The sequence below is a fragment of the Quercus lobata genome, chromosome 9 (assembly GCF_001633185.2).
Source record: "Quercus lobata isolate SW786 chromosome 9, ValleyOak3.0 Primary Assembly, whole genome shotgun sequence".
In the NCBI taxonomy this organism is placed as follows: domain Eukaryota; kingdom Viridiplantae; phylum Streptophyta; class Magnoliopsida; order Fagales; family Fagaceae; genus Quercus; species Quercus lobata.
The window spans coordinates 17,873,557-17,892,691 of record NC_044912.1 but is presented as its reverse complement, the minus strand read 5'-3'; the positions used below and the strand labels follow the sequence as shown (position 1 = coordinate 17,892,691).

The 19,135-nt window shown below is 33.5% G+C and overlaps 1 protein-coding gene across 1 annotated transcript; it reads left to right on the top strand.

Annotated features, from left to right (window-relative positions):
• Positions 1-10,974: 10,974 nt before the first annotated feature.
• Positions 10,975-19,135, top strand: LOC115959368 (NADPH--cytochrome P450 reductase). Its single transcript, XM_031077730.1, has 18 exons — positions 10,975-11,545; positions 12,757-12,816; positions 12,944-13,020; positions 13,123-13,180; positions 13,303-13,386; positions 13,462-13,498; positions 14,600-14,669; positions 14,830-15,024; positions 15,309-15,401; positions 16,150-16,375; positions 16,475-16,558; positions 16,703-16,854; positions 16,926-17,022; positions 17,171-17,320; positions 17,402-17,479; positions 17,578-17,700; positions 17,791-17,904; positions 18,663-19,135. The coding sequence occupies exons 1-18, from the start codon at positions 11,240-11,242 to the stop codon at positions 18,741-18,743; spliced, it is 2,085 nt and encodes a 694-aa protein (XP_030933590.1). The 5' UTR covers positions 10,975-11,239; the 3' UTR covers positions 18,744-19,135.

Below are 19,135 nucleotides of genomic sequence, written 5' to 3'. Positions count from 1 at the left end.
GGCCCATCCCACATCCGAAAAAGAAAGACTACATGGGGGAGAATCTCTTAAGAACATCGGACCTCACTGAAGAAAGTCCGTCGTCGAATAACCGGGATAAGGCCTCAATGGTCCTCGGATCGACTCCGAGGAGTCCCATCCCATAGGGTGCGATGCCTTAGGGCTAAAATGTTCAAACCCAACTCATTTTTCTACATGAATTCCTCTAAAACCAAGATCGGGCACCGCCCCGTGACCAACGGCTAGCTTTTCAAGCCCACTCTCTACAAATCATATTGTGAGGGATCTTTCATGCGTGAGCCCAACATCCTTATTGGGCCGCCAGAGAATCGTGTCCTTACAGATAGTTTTTTGAAAAAAAATACTAAAATATGTTGTTACTAGGATTTAAATTATAATGCTAACTTATTAAATAAGACAGATTCATTAAATTAAATGCGTTTTTTCATTGACTTTTAAAAATTAGAAACTAAAAACAGTATTTTTCATGTTTTCAATTTCTTTCACAAATTAAGTTTTGAGAACAATTTTTGTTTTCTGTCCATCTTGAATTACTAAACAAGTTTTTTAGTCTCAAAAATAAAAAACAATTTTTGAAAACAATAAAAAAAGGAAAAAAAAAATTGTTACCAAATATACCTTAAGAATTTTTCAATTCTAACAAGATTTCCGTCCATTAATGTTGGTATGATGAAGGCATTCATTGAGGTAAAAGGAAACTAATGAGAAAGGGAAAGCATAATCCAAGGGGTTGGCTGAGTTAGTTGAGCTCTCAATCTCAAGGTTCTTGTATTGGGTTCGACTGGATGTGCTCCCCAGTTCGAGTCCTACTACCTGCACTTTGAAAAGAATTTTCTGGGCTAGCATTTTCCCTCTTTGTGGACCCACCAAATGCGAACAGTTATTAGTCTCTTATTGAAAATTTTGAAAATATACTGTGAAAAAAAAAAAGAGAGGGAAAGCCCAATTTATAGAAACCGTGACAGAAGTAACCCAGTACAAAAAATAATTATACAATAGTGAACATAGTTGTTAAAAGACCTATTCCCGTTCGGCTGCTCCTGACCAGGAAAACATTAATTACGACGCGCAGCTAGCTCTCTAGAGTCTTTGACTTATTTGCATGATATCCCAAAGGACTTTTAATTTTAAGCATTCAATGATTTCAACATCTTCAACAACATCACTTTCTTTCTTTCAATGACTGCGTACTTTCTCATTTTCTTCCTTGTGGCCAATTCGAGATTCGATAAGACTTCCTCACAGTTAAGCTTCGGTACCTGCTGAGTGCAAAGTTTCAGTACAAAGAATGTATTTAACTGGATTGAACTTTTTTTTGAGTGGAACTGGATTGAACTTGATGGAATAGTTTTCGACAGTTGAGATTGATAATTGAAAAAAAAAAAAAAAAAAAACTTTCAATATTAAATATTGAATAAATAAATAAAAAGTAAGAAAAAGTAAAAAAATTTAAAAATAAAAAATGAGTTTGGTAAAAGTTTGTGTGGGGCCGGAGAACTTATGACTCGGCCCATTTTCCACTAGGGCCTAGGACCCGTGCCGAGGAGAGTAATTACCGAGGACAAGTGGTAAAAGACCAAATAGCCTAGAAACGCAGTCAAGGATGACTCTGTCCTCGGCATCCCAAAACTTCAAAGGGAAGAACGACATCTCGTCGAAGGCTGCCTCCAAAATGCCCCCAAAAGAAGAGGCGAGTAGAATGGGACCCACGTGGGGTACAGAGTGGGGGGTGGTTCAAGGTGAATACGTTACCTCCGCATTGAATGTACCTACAAACGTCCTAGCCATATTATTGAGAAAAGACGCCTGAACAGTGTGGTTTCGGTTAGTGCAACTAACAAAAAGCAGAGGGAGGCGACTGATGGGATAGATATTTGAATAGGAACCTGCCTGATAAACAGGTGGAGGGTCAGGATCAACCGAAAAGAGCTATATAATATGAAGACTTGTGCGCCAAAAAAGTGGGGGCTTCCAGACCATGGAGTCCTAAAAAAGGGAGAATAATAAGGACATGAAGCTGCTTGGACGAGGTCTAAGGACCGGAGCCACTCATGACGTACCAGAATAGATTATTATTAAACACGTTAAGTTCATCCTTATGCAAATCGCTATAGAAACCCTGGTTAACTACCGTTCGATGACCAAGGCCTACCCTTTCAAACCCACGCTCTACAAATTATATTGTTTGGACCCTTAACGTGCGAACCCAATATCATTTTGGGGTCGTTACAAACTGAGTCCTTACAGTTTGTATTTAAATATCATTCAAGTAATGTATTTAACTTGCGTTTTATATTACATTTTGTTTTTATATATATTTAAAACATCTTATACTTACTTTTAAATTACTTTTTTTTTTCTTTTTTCTTTTTTTTTTTTCTAGTAAGGAACCTAGGCCTAAGCCAGTTGGCCTAAGGCTGGCATAATTGCCTGCCCCATAGTTGTTAGTATTGTATACAAAAAGTTCCATATCATAAGGGTGTATTGTGAGTGTTCAGGAATTGTACTATTTAGTGGTTTGTATCATATGAAATTTACCATATCGTAAAATCATACGTATCATATAATACATAGACATGTGCTTTAAAATAGATTTTTTTTTTTTTTTTGGTTAAAATTTTTGCTTTTATTTGAATCCAACAAGTTGTTAGACTTTATGTTAATACAAAATTATCAGATTACTTAATTTAACCCAATAAAATATAACATATCCATAAGTTTTTTTCCCCTCTTTCTCGTACAAAATTTGGACTACACATTTACACTTCACTTTCATATTTGCAAATTTTCTTTTCTATACAATGAATAAGATATTAATTGACAATATAATTATTTTTATTTTTGTTATTATTGTAATAAGTCTAAGAAGTTAGAATGCAATAAACAAATATTTTTAAAAATGATTAAAATGAAAGAACAAGAAGAGATAGTAAATATTGATGATGATAAAGAAAATTTCAATGAAAAAATAAATTTGCAAAATGATGAATGTGGGGCCCAATAATTCATGGACTAGGCCCATTTGCCCTTAGAGAGTCCAAAGGCCCGAGCCGAGGACAACTGTGGCCCAAGCTCTGCAATACAGAGCACAAAACAATTTTGGGAGGCAGCCAAGGACAGTTCAGTTCTCGGCAGATCCTGAATCCCACCGGAATAAAGGGGTAAAACTGGTATAGGGACGAATTTGTAAGGAGATCCAAAATATCTTGGGGAAGTTATCCTTACTACCCTTCCAGATAAGACCCAACACATGACAGGGCCGTACTCTGCAGCCTTATCAACCATCCCCGACAATTCTGGGATTAGACTGATGGGACAAATATCAGTCTTGTAAAGATTGACCCTACAAGTGGACGAAGGACAGTTAACGCAGACGAGTATAAAAGAAGAAAGTAAGTAACTCTAAAGGGGAGCCCATCCCACCTCCGAAAAAGAAAGATCACATGAGGGAGAACATCTCAACAACACCGGACTTCACTAAAGAAAGTCCGTCGTTGGAGAACCGGGATAAGGCCTCAATGGTCCTCGGATCAACTCTGAGGAGTCCCATCCCATAGGGTGCGACGCCTTAGGGCTTAAATGTTCAAGCCCAACTCTTTTTTTCCATATGAATTCCTCTAAAACCAGGACCGGGCACTGCCCCGTGACCAGCGGCTAGCTTTTCAAGCCCACTCTCTACAAATCATATTGTGAGGGATCTTTCATGCGCGAGCCCAACATCCTTATTGGGCCGCCAGAGAATTGTGTCCTTACAATGAACATGATACCAACACAAACTTAGATAGTGTTGATTAGACAAGATGATAAACATAATGAAATTAAATTATTATTTTGGGTTATTTGTCATGTATTATAATTTTTAAGTTTAATCAATTCGAATATGAATATTATAAACACGTGTTAATTTGATTTAATTAATTAAATATTATTACATAAATGATATTAATTTACTCATTAGTTGAATGTATTTCGAATTTATGATGAATATTCCATTTATATATGTATATATATATATATATATATTTTTTTTATTATTAAATGTTTGTATATTTTACAATATATAATTCGATACATGAAACAAAAAAATTAAAAATCGATTTACAATACAATTCACGTTTTGACAACTATAGCCTTCCTATCTTTCCAGGATGCATTTGCATTCACTATTATATATCCACCCCTGACCCCTCAGTAAGTTTTTCATAGCTTCCTTTAACTTCTTGTCTTGTGGGCCTAACAACAGGACATTCAAGGTTTTAACTGCCCTAACCACACCAATTAGAACTACTAGGTGGTTTTCAAAACAGGCCTTATTTCTATGGTCCACAAAACAGCTACAATACAAGCTCATTTTTGTAAGGATAGCTCCCGGTATGGGTCATCTTTTCGCATTTCAATTGGAGGTATAAACAATTGCAAAGCTAGTCTTTAACTTATCCAATTTGACACCCCACTGTGAATGAATGAATAAAGTTTATCTCTAAACTAGTTTAGATAGAAACTCTTCAAACTTTTTAAATATCTTTTTTTTTTTTTTCTGTGAATTTTGAAAATATAACTATTGAATTTCATATTCCTTATGTTCTTATCATGCATATCAAATTTCGTTCAAATCGGATGTTATTTATTATTCGATCAATAAACTTATTTTTTATACACAATTTTAGATTACAAAAACTTGAAATTTTAACATTTGTTTGGTAACATAGCAATTGATCTTTAGTGTGTGTTTGGGTTCACTTATAAGCTGCGTTGCGTTTTGTTCCTGCGTTTTTGTTCTTTTCTTTTCTTTTTTTTCACGCGTTTTGGAGTATTGCGGTTATTGTTCATTGAACAGTAACTGCAAATGTTGACTTTCAGCAGTGAACAATGCACGTATGCACTGTTCATAGACCCACAAATTACACTTTTCAGCAACTTTTTCATTAAAAATGGGTCCCACGGAACTATTCACACATTTAAAAATTATTTTGTTACAGTGTTTTCAGTTTTCAGTTTCAGCAAAGTAAGTTCTATCCAAATAGACCCTTAATCTTCTTGAAATTTTGCAAGTATAAAGAATATAATAAGAACATGCAATCCAATTATTAGATTTTCAAAATTCACTCTCAATATAATGATATATAAATATTTTGTAGAATTTCTCTCCAAAATTTGGAGAGAAATTTTGTTTAAACGATACTAACCTAGGCACGTCACGCGTGCGTGCACACACACAAACACAACCAGAAGTGCTTTAGTTTCTAGCTCTCTTTCACATAGAGAGCATACATGTTAACCTAGCTGGCTTCCGTTGAAAATTCCATGGACCATGGAGAACTTACATGGCCACTTTCCACAACAACATTTTCTATCTTTTATGAACCTTACTTTTCCATGGACAAGCCCATACGGGTTGATTATCCTCGGAAGCCAATTTGTATTGTAAAAACTTGGGAACTTGTTCAATCCATCTCCTTATAAATTTCGTGCATAACTTGCCAGCCTTCTCGTGGTCCAATTTGTATCGTAAAAACTTGGGAACTTGTTCAATCCCACTCCTTATAAATTTCGTGCATAACTTGCCAGCCTTCTTGTGGTTAGATACTAATATATTACCTTGGGTCATGTTAACTAATATTCTTAGAACAATGGTTAATAAACTATAATAAGAAAGTTTTAATATTATTTTTATGAGAAATATAAAAAATTACCAACAATATTTATTACGTAAGAAACACTTTATGCTAAACTTACACATAAAAAGTTTTTTTTTTTTTGTGTGTGTATGTGTTGATAGTGTTTATTATACACAATTGTACACACGCATTTTGCACTGGGTTTTAGTGCAAAATGTGTGTACAGTTGTGTGTTAGTGTGTGTAAGGGTCATTCCCCCCCCCCCCCTCGTCCTTTTTTTTTTTTTTTTTTTAATTTTTTATAGTAGAAGTTAGATACACAATAAGGGTGTTAAAAAAAGAGAGCATAAATTGCAAAAATTAATGTATTATAAATGTGGGACGTGTCTTTCTCTTTCACACATTTTAACAGTTTGTGATTGCTTCTAAATTGATTCCCAAAATTTCTTTCTTCCTGGCCTCTTCTTCCTTTTATTTATTTATTTATTTATTATTTATTTTCTTATTTTTTTTTATTTTTTTTTACAATGGACAATGACATGCCATCTTTATTGATTTAAACACTACAATCAATTGGCCTATGGCGTGAAGTCATATGGCTGAAACTTAGAGGTTGTCTATTACTCAAAAATAATTATTTCATTGTTATTATTATAATTATTTTGAGATAGTTGTAATTTATGGCATCTATTTTTTATAATAACTCTTTATTATCAGATCAAGATATCAATCAATTTTTTGTGTAGATAAAAAATTTCTTATTTAATCATTGAAAACTTTACAAGTTAAGCTAATTAAAATCTACTTATCATCTCATTAATTAAAAAAAAAAAAAGTATTGAAAGAAATTGTGATCTGTGGCCATAGCAAAGTTGTCAAAGCAATAACTATTTGCGGGGCAGAAGAGTAAAAGAAAGAACCTACCAAGGCCAAAAGAAACAACAAAAAAGGACAAAATAAAAGGTGGCATGGCAAAATGTGAACAAGAAACCAAATAGATACACGACACCCGATTGGAGCTTTTTGTCAACTCACATTTAACACTTTGTCGATCTATGAAGAAAAGTCAAAGAAAACGCAAAGTTTCTTCTAAAAAAACAACAAAAAAAACATGCAAAGTTAAAGTTCAACTAATGCACTGGTAAACACCAAAAGAATCACCACACACACACACACACATAAAAAAAAAATAAAAAATAAAAAAATAAAAAAACTAACGAAGTGGTATGTTTTAGATGACGTATAATAAAAGCAACATTGGTAATAGACTCATATAAAAAACAACATTAAATCAATTACAACTTATTATATAACTTTAATTATTAACGTATGAAATTTTGTATTTTTTAACATAAAATTAAAAGTTAAAATTTTATATATATTTATTATGGGTAATGTTAACAGGACTGTAAGGTGCCTATTAAAAAATTATTTTATGTCACTATTTTACTAGTTTTATATGATATGGAGCCAGTGAAGCTAATTTTTCAATCCCCTCAACAATTTATACAGATTTTTTATTAGCTGGACTTTATAATAACTCATTCTTAACGAGTATCTTGCAGTGTCACGCTAACATTTTCCATATACTATTAACATCTTTTGTAAAGATCAATGATTCCACACCAGTTCAACCAAAAAAAAAAAAAAATGATCCCACACCAGAACAGTATATTCCTACCATTCTTCTTGTTCGTTCTCATTTTCTTTGTTTTCCATCCAAACAAACATACGTGTAAAACAAAAGTTCCAGTGTTTGGGGGCTTGTTTGTAAACCAATAATATTTTGGTGATATAACCCCATTTTGAAATTATTTAGAAAAGTAAAATTTTTATCTTTTCTTATCGTATCTTTGAAATATGATTTTGTCTTTGAACTTGAAGACAGATTTCAATGTAAATAATTAATATCCTTGAAGACACGAGTTTGTCGTAGCGCAAATTTCCAACTGCTGTGAAAGAGACACAAATATTATTTTACTATTTTATTTATTTTTATTACTGTATATAAGTTTTATTATATTTTTTTTACTATTCATGGGTCTCACTGTACTATTTTAATTAACTTTTATCTTTATCTACAGTATTTAAAAAAAAAATTCAATTTCAATAAAATAAACGAATTTCAAATGTATCCTAAGTATAAGTAAAGAAAAGAACACGCAAATGAAAACTTCCGTCCAATGGAATCGCAAATTCGCATGATGAATTTACTTTCATAACTTTATTTTGTTAATTGTAATATAATGATATATTGGACAGATGTTGTATAAAAAAACTATGCATTTAACATTGGCTTAAAAATAGCTTTAAATTAATAAGCTGACTTATTTTCAATTATACATGTACTTATTTTATATCTACTATTTACTGAAAACAAATATTAAAAAAAATGTACCTCTAGATTTATTGTTAAAGTTCTTCTAAGATCACAACTATGATGTTGTAAATTATAAGTAGAGTCCTATCATTTATATATGGATTTACTGTTTTTTCTCCACCATATATAATCAACCATATTAGAGTTGTGACAAAAGTTGTGCTTAATTAGGGCGATAAATGAACAAAGCCATTCATAAACATCTTGGGATATGTCTTGCTAAAAAACTCGTTCATGTTGGTTTATTTATAAACAAGTCAACCTTAAACTTTAGTTTTATGTTTCACTTGTTTAATAAACGAGCTGAGCCCAAGCAAAATAAATTGTTCACGAACAGGCTTGTGAACAATAAAACTTGATTTAAAAAAAAAAAGCTAAGCATAGACATACTTATGGGCTTGGTAACAAGTTTGAAAAATAAACTCATATATTATTAAGCTCTTAATAATTAGGAATTGGAATCACTCGTACAAACTAAATAGGCTTGATAACAAGTTAAATATGTGCTTGATGATATACTTATATTGGATCTCGAGCTAATCTTGATTAATGGATCAAGTTGAGCTCAAGTTTTTGAACTTTTTAACAGGCTTCGGTTCAAATAGTGTTTGTTACAACTTAGTTCAAGCTTGATTTGAGTTTAATTATTTTACTTCTTTTTGTTAAGCTTGTATCGAACATTTACTAATCGACAAAACTCAACCTTAATTAGAATTCAATTGTGGCTAATTTTTTGCCTAAAATACTGCCTTGTGTCCATGCTTAGACAAAATTCAATTAGACAAAGCCTTTTAAAGTCTAAACTTATACAAAATTCAATTAGATTCCAAATTAGAATTCAATTGTGGCTAACTTTATACCATGTGTCCACCTAAATTTTTTAATCTTTATGTCACTGTCAAATGAGTTAATGAGTGCAAAATACTAAGAATATAATATTAATGAACTATAAAATTAAAAAAAAAAAAAATCACATATACTCAATAAAAATCACCACACGTTCCATTTTATTAAAATTAGAAAAAAAAATTGATCATAAGTAGTATTAAATTTAAGTAAAAATTTTAATATGTGACTAATCACGTTTACTTAAAAAAATAATTTAATAATATTTTTATGATAAAAATTGTGTTTAATTTTAAATGCATCATAGTATCTATACTACTATTTAAAAGATTTCATCTATTTAGGATTCTAATTTTTTTTGTTAAAAAATGCTCTTACACTCCTATATTTAAGTAGAGACAAAACTAAAGGATAATCTAGTAAAAATACAACTTTAACTCCCACTAAAACATTGCCTAAAAAATAGGATTACTTTCCTTTGATTTTCAAATTGCTTTATTCACTTATAAATTCAAATCTATACTACTATTTAAGAGGATTCCTCTATTTGGGATTCTTATTTTTTTGGTTCAAAAATGCCCCATACACCATTATGTTTAAGTAGAAACAAAACTAAAGAACAATATGGTAAAAATATAATTCTAATTTCCACTAAAATATTGTCTAAAAAATAGGGTCACTCTCTTGTTGATTTTCAAATTGCATTTTTTTTTACTAAGTGACTATCTTTGAAGAGTACAAATAAATTCATATATAACTCCCATTAAAAAATTAATAACATGAAAGCCTTTTCTATTAAAAAAATTAATACCTTTCAATAGAGGAGGAGAGAAATTTCAACCAATTGAGCTACTACTAAAAAAAAAAAATTATATTACAACTAAAATGTTGTGTTTACATATTTTTAGTGTCAGACCATCACAACTCAAAAATAAGGTTGAAATATTATTTTGCGAAACTTTTATATAACAAATTATTGTACAATTTTGTTATGTCCATAAATTTCAACATAGCACATGCTTCCACTCTTACTAAAATTTTATTAGAATTGTATATATTACTACAATTAGCATCAAACAGAGGTTTTTTTTTTTTTTTTTGTTAATAATTTACTTTAATTATTGTAGTTGCACGATTTTCTTGGCTCAAATTCTATTGATCAGGCCTTGACCCAAAACGCAACCCACAATAAATATTTGTAGAGGATGGGTCAAAGAACTTAGCCTCAGTGAGCCTATTCGGTCGGATACATGAACAGTATTGTTGCAGAAAATAAAAACACAAGAATGGATCTCTCACGTATGATTCTATTTCTTCAGTTCCTAATACAGTTTTTCCGTCCCCTTCTTTGAGGGACTCCACTACATTATATAGTTCTCCTCCTCTCATCTCAACCTTACACTTGTTGATCATCTAAGCATCTACTTGAGCACCTGTCCCATCAGACGCCCTCATCACTCCCTTTGTGAGTTACAGAGGCCAATGTGGTACTGTTCAGGGGTCTTTTCCTCATTAATGCGGCCAAAAGGGTAGTTGGGGGGCAATTAATGTGGTAGTGGCAGCTTTCCATGAGATATTTTGGATTTTATTCATTTTATATGTTGGGAGGATGAACTAAAATGGCTGGGGAGAGTTCCTCGTCTGGGTTTCGTGATGTCCGAGGAGGAGTTACTCCTCGGATAGGTTTCCTTGACGTTATTGGGATTGAGTAATGCTTCATATGCGATTTCTCTTCGGACAAGATGCTCCTCGGACGGGCCTGAATTTGGAATAGTCCATTATTTTTGGGCCGGGCCCCACAATTATAATTTGAAATTACTATATTTTTTATTTACAAAAATACCTAAGTGTATGATGAAATACTTATCCGCGCATGTTCAAATGCTAATAAATTTTAAATACATAATATTAATGAGAAAATATATAAACCTTAAGTTGGAAGGAATGAAAAATGGCAAAGAGTCATGTTTACAAATTTTATTTTACCGTTTTAAATCATTTTTATTATGGATAGCATGCCACGTCCACCGCCCAAAAAGCTGTGAACATTTTACGTGCTAACTTATTATCTTTTTAAAAAGCCCATAGTTTTTGGTCAATGACAGTGGACCCCACCTCACACGCACACATCACAGCGCAAGCCAGTTACCCTTGTCTCCACACAACGCTCTCTGCGTTCTCTCGATCTCTCTCCTCTCTGTCATTAAAGGCTAGCCACCGCCATTATCTAGGGCTTGTTTTTCAAGCCCCTAGAAAACGACACAGCAAACGAAGTCAAAAAAAAAAAAAAAAATTCCGAATGAAGCTCAAATTTCAAGCTTAAAATTGAATATCAAAAAAAAAAAAAAAAAAAAAAAAACGAGCTGAGTTTGAATATGGGTTCGAATTCGGAATTGGTACGGACTATTGAGTCCGTGCTGGGAATTTCGCTGGGCGAGTCGGTATCGGACTCGGTCGTACTGATCGTTACGACGTCATTTGCTGTGATAATCGGACTTTTGGTTTTTGTGTGGAAGAGATCGTCGGATCGGAGCAGTAGGAGTTCGGTGAAGCCGGTGGAAGTGCCTAAGTTCTCGTCGTTGAACAAGGACGAGGACGATGAGGTCGAGGTTGATTCGGGAAAGACTAAGGTCTCTGTTTTCTTTGGAACTCAGACTGGAACTGCTGAGGGCTTCGCTAAGGTAAATCTGTTACTGTTTTTTTGCTCCTTGTATTCAACGTCTTTTAGTTTTTGAGTGTGTGTGTGTGTTTTTTTTATGCGCAACATGTAAAACTCTTTTATCTTTTTCATTTGTCGCCTATGTTAATGTGTAAATGTAAATTCTTAGTATTGAAAGCTAATTTGTTGTTGTAAGAATTGTGAAAATATATGGCGCTATGAGATTTGAGTTTGTTTTGAATTTAGAATAGAGATTGAAGCGAACGTGAGCTGAGGATACTATGTTTTTAGTTAGGCTAGGCGGTTCTTGTGTTGAGGAGGGCTTTTTATTTTTATTTTTTAAGAATTTAGAGAATAATAGTGTCTTGGTGCGATAGGTCGTGAATTCAAGTCTAGGAATAAGCCTCTCCAACAGAATTGGGGAAAGGTTGCCTACTTCCTAAGCCTCTCCAACAGAATTGGGGAAAGGTTGCCTACTAATTACCTCTCACAGGCCCTGTAAAAACAGGAGCTTTATGCACGGGGTACGACCTTTTAATAGTGTTTTGGTTTTCTTATTGTAGAATTTGAAACCTACGGTACACCAATGGTTTTCTTTTTGGTGTAGGCGGTATTTGATCCCTGATTCCTTATTGGACAACAAAAGATTTTATTAGTTGAGTTAACGGGGAACCCACAAGGATATTGAAGATGTGTTAAATAAAGGAAGTGAAATTGGTGGGAAGTTTATTTGTAACTTTCATGAGGTTTTATTATTGGGTCGGCGAATGCTATATGCATGTACAGCTTCTGTAATTAATGTAAACTTTATGGTTAGGGTGAAATGGATTGAGATAATTGTCTGCGTTAAAATTGAAACTTGAAATAGCTTTGTTGTGCCTAGTGTTTGGGTGTGGTTGGCGGACTAGGCGCTTTCAGAGTTCACGTCATGAGCATGTGACAAGATTAATGTGCATTATATGTGGCATTTACAATCACATGTTTAGTGCACAAATGGCAATGACTTTTTAGTCATGTTTAGTCATGTCATTGTAATGACAGTTGGGATGGACCTGGCTAAGTCATTATCCTGTGTGATTAAAACTTATGTAAATACTTGTATTGAACTCCTGAAATGGTTGGTTCCTTATGAGTAGTTTATCTTTATAATAATAATTACTATTATTTGTCACTGGTTTGGCAGAATTTTTTTACTTGTTTTTAGGCATTAATGTGAGCATGTTGTAATCATAGGCTTTAGCTGACGAGATCAAGGCAAGATATGAAAAAGCAGTTGTCAAAGTTATTGACCTGGTAAGTTGGATTGGAATTGTTGCGTGATGTTGCATTTTTACATGAATAATCCTCTTCAAGAGATTTATTTTTAATATTGTTATTATTTTTTACCATTCGGTATGTTTTTTGATTATGTTTAAAATAGGATGATTATGCTGCGGATGATGATCAATATGAAGAAAAACTGAAGAAAGAGACTTTGGCCTTTTTCATGGTGGCCACGTAAGATAGATCTTTAACTTTACTGGCATTATGTTGAGTTTGAAATGCATATTGATTTTAGAAAGAGTGGTGTATTCAATATATTTGGGCCTGACATTGTAGTTATGGAGATGGAGAGCCAACTGATAATGCTGCAAGATTTTACAAATGGTTTACTGAGGTTAGCAGCTTTACTACAAATCTACAATGAATACAAATTCTAAAGTCACAAGTTGTTAGAAACTTAGAACTTGTACTTTCATTTATATCTGATATATTAACACGCCTGGCTTTTATTTTCAGGGTAATGATAGGGGTGCATGGCTTCAACAACTCAGATATGGTGTTTTTGGTTTGGGTAACCGTCAATATGAACATTTCAACAAGGTAACTTAGTCTGCTGTGTATGCTCATCGTTATCGTATCATAATTGTGGCATCTAACGGCACCCTTTTTAAACAGATTGGGAACGTGGTTGATGAACAACTCAGCGAACAAGGTATATGTTTCTATCAAACACCTATTCTCATGGCCTTACTCTCTGATAGGAATTCTCTTAATGTTCCTAGCTGCGCATTTGGGTTACTATTATTGGCAACTTGGAAGAGAGTGCTGAAATTTTCAACATTTACATCCACTATTGTGAGAATCACTTTGTTCTATTCTTCTATCATCTAATCTTGTACCCTCTTAAAAAATGCCCCCAAACCCCAAAAGGCCCTTCTTTCGTTTTAATGCTTTCTTGTCTGCCTAATCTAGGGCACAGATTTAGTTATTTGTCTGGGAAGCATTTTGTAGTAATTTAACTTCATGAACTTGTAGTTGTAGGCTTGTAGATGATTTTTATGAAAATAAGAATTTGTATTACATGGTACTCAAGTTTTGGCATCCTCTCTTAATGGTAGCCATACATAATTGATATTGACTTGTTAATGTGACTTTAAATGAACCTTCAGCTAAATGCTTAGGTGACAGTTTTAGTGGTATGTAAGGCTATGTTATTTTTAGTGATTAGTAATTTGTATGTAATCTTCAGATACTTAAGGTTACATGGTGAATTCATTGTGTGACCCGGAGATATAGGGATTGTCTTGCTTGAGCTCATCTATTATGATTTTCTGCATTTCTACCAAATTGTCTCGCATAATGTTTCAGGTTTTTTGAAACCCAATTTAACCAAATTTGTGAATTGGATGTTTTAACTTCAAAGATTTCTTGTGATGGGGTTTTTATGCAGAGCAAGCACATGCTGTTGTTTAAATATTAATTCCGGTTTCTAAGATAACTATCATTAATTTTTCTTATAAGTTTTTGGCTAAGCTCTTGACCAAAGTTGATGTCTAATAATTTCTTTCAGTTGTCTTCTTAACTTCTGAGACACCGTCTTCAATTGGAATAAGTGGTGACTGCATGAGCCAATATTTTGTATGGTTTCATACTAAAACTTCTTTTAAAATGTGACTTATCTGTATGCCAAAATATACGTCTAACTGGTAACTTCTAATTATGTAAGAGCATAGTTGTTGATCAATTTTTGCTTTGCCCCCTTGATATAGTCTGTTTAAATTCTATTGAACTTGTGTCTATTTTTTCAATGCAGGTGCAAAGCGTCTCATTCCAGTTGGTTTAGGTGATGACGATCAATGTATTGAGGATGATTTTTCTGCTTGGTATACTTTGTAATCTTTCAATGCAATTTATCTTATCTATTTTTTTGCAACTTTTTTGTTTTCCTTAACTGTTTTTAAATATTAGCTTTGGGAAGACAGAGCTTTAGTATGCAATATGGCTTCAGTTTTCTGCTTTAATGATTTGGTTGTTGTTTTCTAGGAGGGAACAATTGTGGCCTGAGTTAGATCAGCTTCTCCTAGATGGGGATGATGCTAATACTGTATCTACTCCATATACAGCCGTTATTCCTGAATATAGAGTAGTGATTCATGATCCTAGTATTACATCTTATGAGGATAATTACTTAAACATGGCAAATGGGACTGCTTCATTTGATATACAGCATCCTTGCAGGTACTTGGTGTAGTGCATGTGGTTGGTTCTATTATTGCTATTATCGTTTACTAAGTGTGTGTTTGGCATTGGCTTAAAAAGCCTTTTTTTTTTACCATTCAACTTATTTTTGCTACTATTCATGGGTCCCATTACATTTTTTGGTACTATTTATGGGTTTCACTGTACTATTTTAGCTATTTTTTAGATTTATCTACAATACTTTTAGCAAAAAATTTTCAGTTTCAGCTAAATAAGCTGTTCTCAAACAGACACTAAATTGGTTTTATTTCTTTTGCTTGAAGAGTTAATGTTGCTGTTGAAAAAGAGCTTCACACACCTGAATCGGACCGCTCTTGCATACATCTGGAGTTTGATATTTCAGGGACTGGTATTACGTAAGTTCATGAGTATGTGATACTTCTATTTACAGATTTGGATTTGTGGCAAAAGCTTTAAGTTGGTGATTTCTTTCTTTTTTATTTATTTATTTATTTTTAAAAAATTTCATTCTGTTAACCAGGCTAGTCTGCAACTAGTATTCTTCATTCCATAGTGGGATTTTCATTAGATTCGGATCATGTTAGCACTTGTAGTATGATAGTTTATTTATTATCAGGCCAATGATACACTTGTTGAGGAAAATAATTTATCACTTAAGCTGTCTAAATGACTGAATCACAAGGTTTTTGTGTTTATATATTTCCCTCACATTTACAATAATGATTTTTTCAATTTTCAATAGAAGCATAGAAAATTAACTAATACTTGGAATCTTATATTATAAATGATTAGAGTTGGAAGTAATATCATGGCTTTTCCCTTTCATACTGTGACTTAAAACAACAAACCTTTTTATGTTTATTGTGGGGAGAAGGGTTTGACCTATGTTATAGTTGATATTTGATATACATGTTTGTATGGATTTCTTGGCCTAGGTAGAATTGGGTTTTTTTATTTTATTTTTATATTTTTTTTAAAGGCTTCTGTATATATAGTCTTCCAGGATTAATATCTACTTACCTTATGTGCTCATCTCGCTCTCTCAATATTAAATGAATGGTTGGATTGGCATAACATATTGTACTTTATACTACTGAAATTAAGTTTTTGACTGGTGATTATCATTCCCCCCTTTTTCCTTAGGTATGAAACTGGAGACCATGTGGGTGTTTATGCTGAGAATTGTGATGAAACTGTTGAAGAAGCTGGAAAATTGTTGGGTCAACCTCTAGACTTGTTATTCTCTATTCACACTGACAATGATGATGGCACACCCCTTGGAAGCTCATTGCCACCTCCTTTCCCTGGTCCTTGCACACTGCGCAATGCGTTGGCACGTTATGCTGATCTCTTAAATCCTCCTCGGAAGGTTACCTTTTTGCCTTTGACAATTTATTCCCTTTTTTCTGTTCTTGATTAATTACTTCAATAATTGTTTTCAATGGTTTCTGATTGTTTGTGCTTTCAGGCTGCTCTGATTGCTTTGGCTGCTCATGCTGTTGAACCTAATGAAGCAGAGAGGCTTAAGTTTTTATCTTCACCTCAGGGGAAGGTTAGCAGATCACTAAGTTTTTGCTTCTTTTTTTTTTTTTTTTTTTTTGAGAGGGGGGGGGGGATGGTTCTTTTTGTTCTTGTTATATATTTATCGTTTGTTTATGTGTTCTTGCTAATTTTGATTTTGATTTTCTTTGTCTAGGATGACTACTCAAAATGGGTTGTTGGAAGTCAGAGAAGTCTACTTGAGATCATGGCTGAGTTCCCATCAGCAAAGCCACCCCTTGGTGTATTTTTTGCAGCAGTAGCACCTCGCTTACCGCCCCGTTACTATTCAATCTCATCCTCTCCTAGGTGTGTTATTCTTCCTAATTATGGTGATTTATCTCATAATATAGAGATTCAACTAATATTACTGCATACAGATTTGCACCCAATAGAGTTCATGTAACCTGTGCTTTAGTTTATGGTCCAACTCCCACTGGCAGAATTCACAAAGGAGTGTGTTCAACCTGGATGAAGGTAATGCTCAGCCAGTGGTTATGTTTATCATTTATCTCTTTTTTCTATTTTTTAGTACTGTACTATTGTACTAGGTGGTCTATCAATTCAACATGTGCATCATCTCTAAGGCTTTGTTGTAATATTCAACCATATTGAATGAAAACAGAATGCAGTTCCTCTGGAGAAGAGCCGTAACTGTAGCTGGGCTCCTATTTTTATTAGGCAATCTAACTTCAAGTTACCAGCTGATCATTCAACACCTATCATCATGGTTGGACCTGGTACTGGCTTCGCACCTTTCAGAGGATTTCTGCAGGTCCGGAGTGATTTTATAATAATGGAGTATTATTGCTAGTGTATGTAAAGATGAAAATTAAATTTATAATTCTTTCTCCAGGAAAGAATGGCACTTAAAGAGGAGGGCGTACAACTTGGCCCTGCATTACTCTTCTTTGGATGTAGAAATCGTCGGATGGTAATGATTGTTGTTTTGTGTATACCTTCAAAGACAATTAAATTTTGAAAAGAATTGAGTGCGCTGTATGATTTCCTAACTTTGATCTTTGTTTATAGGATTTTATTTATGAGGATGAGCTAAACAATTTTGTGGAACAAGGTGTGCTCTCAGAGCTGATTGTTGCATTTTCACGGGAGGGTCCACAAAAGGAGTATGTTCAACATAAGATGATGGACCAAGTAAGTAGTGGTAGGAAACAAGTAAGATTGCTGTTTGTGAGGTGTAACATATTATTTCTAACCACATCAACAATTCTTTTTCATGTACAGGCTGCACATTTTTGGAGCCTGGTTTCACAGGGGGGATATTTATATGTTTGTGGTGATGCCAAGGGTATGGCCAGAGATGTTCATCGGACTTTGCATACCATTGTCCAGGAGCAGGTACATACTCTACCCCTCGCCCTCCCAATCTCTCTCTCTCTCAAACAGAGGTTGCACCTATACCTAAGGAGAGGCAACTATCTTTCAGGGGTATAGGGAAATAATATGGTTCAGGGCTGTGTGTATTATTGCAACATATTTTACTATTATTCTTAAATCAAATTTTGTACCTTCACATACATGTATCACCTTTCCTTTATAAGTGCTTATTTATCCTCTGTACACCTGATTTATTAAACTTTTGTTTCTTGACTGCTCGCATATTTTATCATTTAACATATAGTTGACTAGGCTCGGATTGGCAATGATTTTTAATAAATTTTTACATCATCTAAATATATATATATATATATATATAGTTGACTAGCAACATTTTTTATACATTTATTTGCTTAGATCGAATGGTGCTATGCAACATCCAATTGGCACTTTCCACTTCATCCATCTCACTTATTTTTTTATTGTTTATAAGTAATAAGAAATTTTATTAGAATAAAGGGAAGCTTTAAAAGAGAAACTAAAATTCCTAGAAATTACAATTGAAGGTTCAAAATATCCATGAAATCAACTATAGAAATGCAATAACCCTTCTCCCTGCCCCCACCCACTTCTTTTTTAAATCATCTTTCACCGCTGTAATAAAGAATGCACAAAAATAGACTTGAGTTCAATCTCACTTATTTTTATGAGTGCCATTAGTGTTTGGTATTTGATTGGAGGAATCATGTTTCAAAATCTTTTTATGGTATGAATTTCAGGAAAATGTGGAACCATCAAAAGCAGAGGCTATAGTAAAGAAACTCCAGATGGATGGACGATACCTTAGAGATGTCTGGTGACAGTCCTTTGTTGGTTGTAGTATCTGCAGCAAAACGCAGCAGTTGATTCATTTTTCTTCAAGCTCAAGCCTCTTTGAATGCCAAGGTCCTGCTCTCCTGGAGTCATGGCAGCAGGTTGGGACAAGCATGATGAAAACTGAAACCTGGTTTCTATTTATGGTTTGCAACATGTTTGTCCCCCTCTTCTTTTCCCCTCCTTTTTTTTCTTCTTCTTTTTCAAATACAAGGAAAATTTATTATTTTTAGGGAACAGAATAGTTGCTAAACACAAAGATGTCCATGTCCAAAACAGAATACTCACAGGTTGTTTTGGATTGTGTTGTATGAATAATTATAATAAAGTAGAATATGACTGAGTTTTGCTCTTTTTTTATGGACATTTAATTCCTTCA

Coding starts and splice junctions, on each gene's coding strand:
- LOC115959368 (XM_031077730.1), top strand. CDS start 11,240: ATGGGTTCGAATTCGGAATTGGTACGGACTATTGAGTCCGTGCTGGGA. Junction 13,387..13,461: donor AATATGAACATTTCAACAAG/GTAACTTAGTCT, acceptor CTTTTTAAACAG/ATTGGGAACGTGGTTGATGA. Junction 14,670..14,829: donor GAGGATGATTTTTCTGCTTG/GTATACTTTGTA, acceptor GTTGTTTTCTAG/GAGGGAACAATTGTGGCCTG.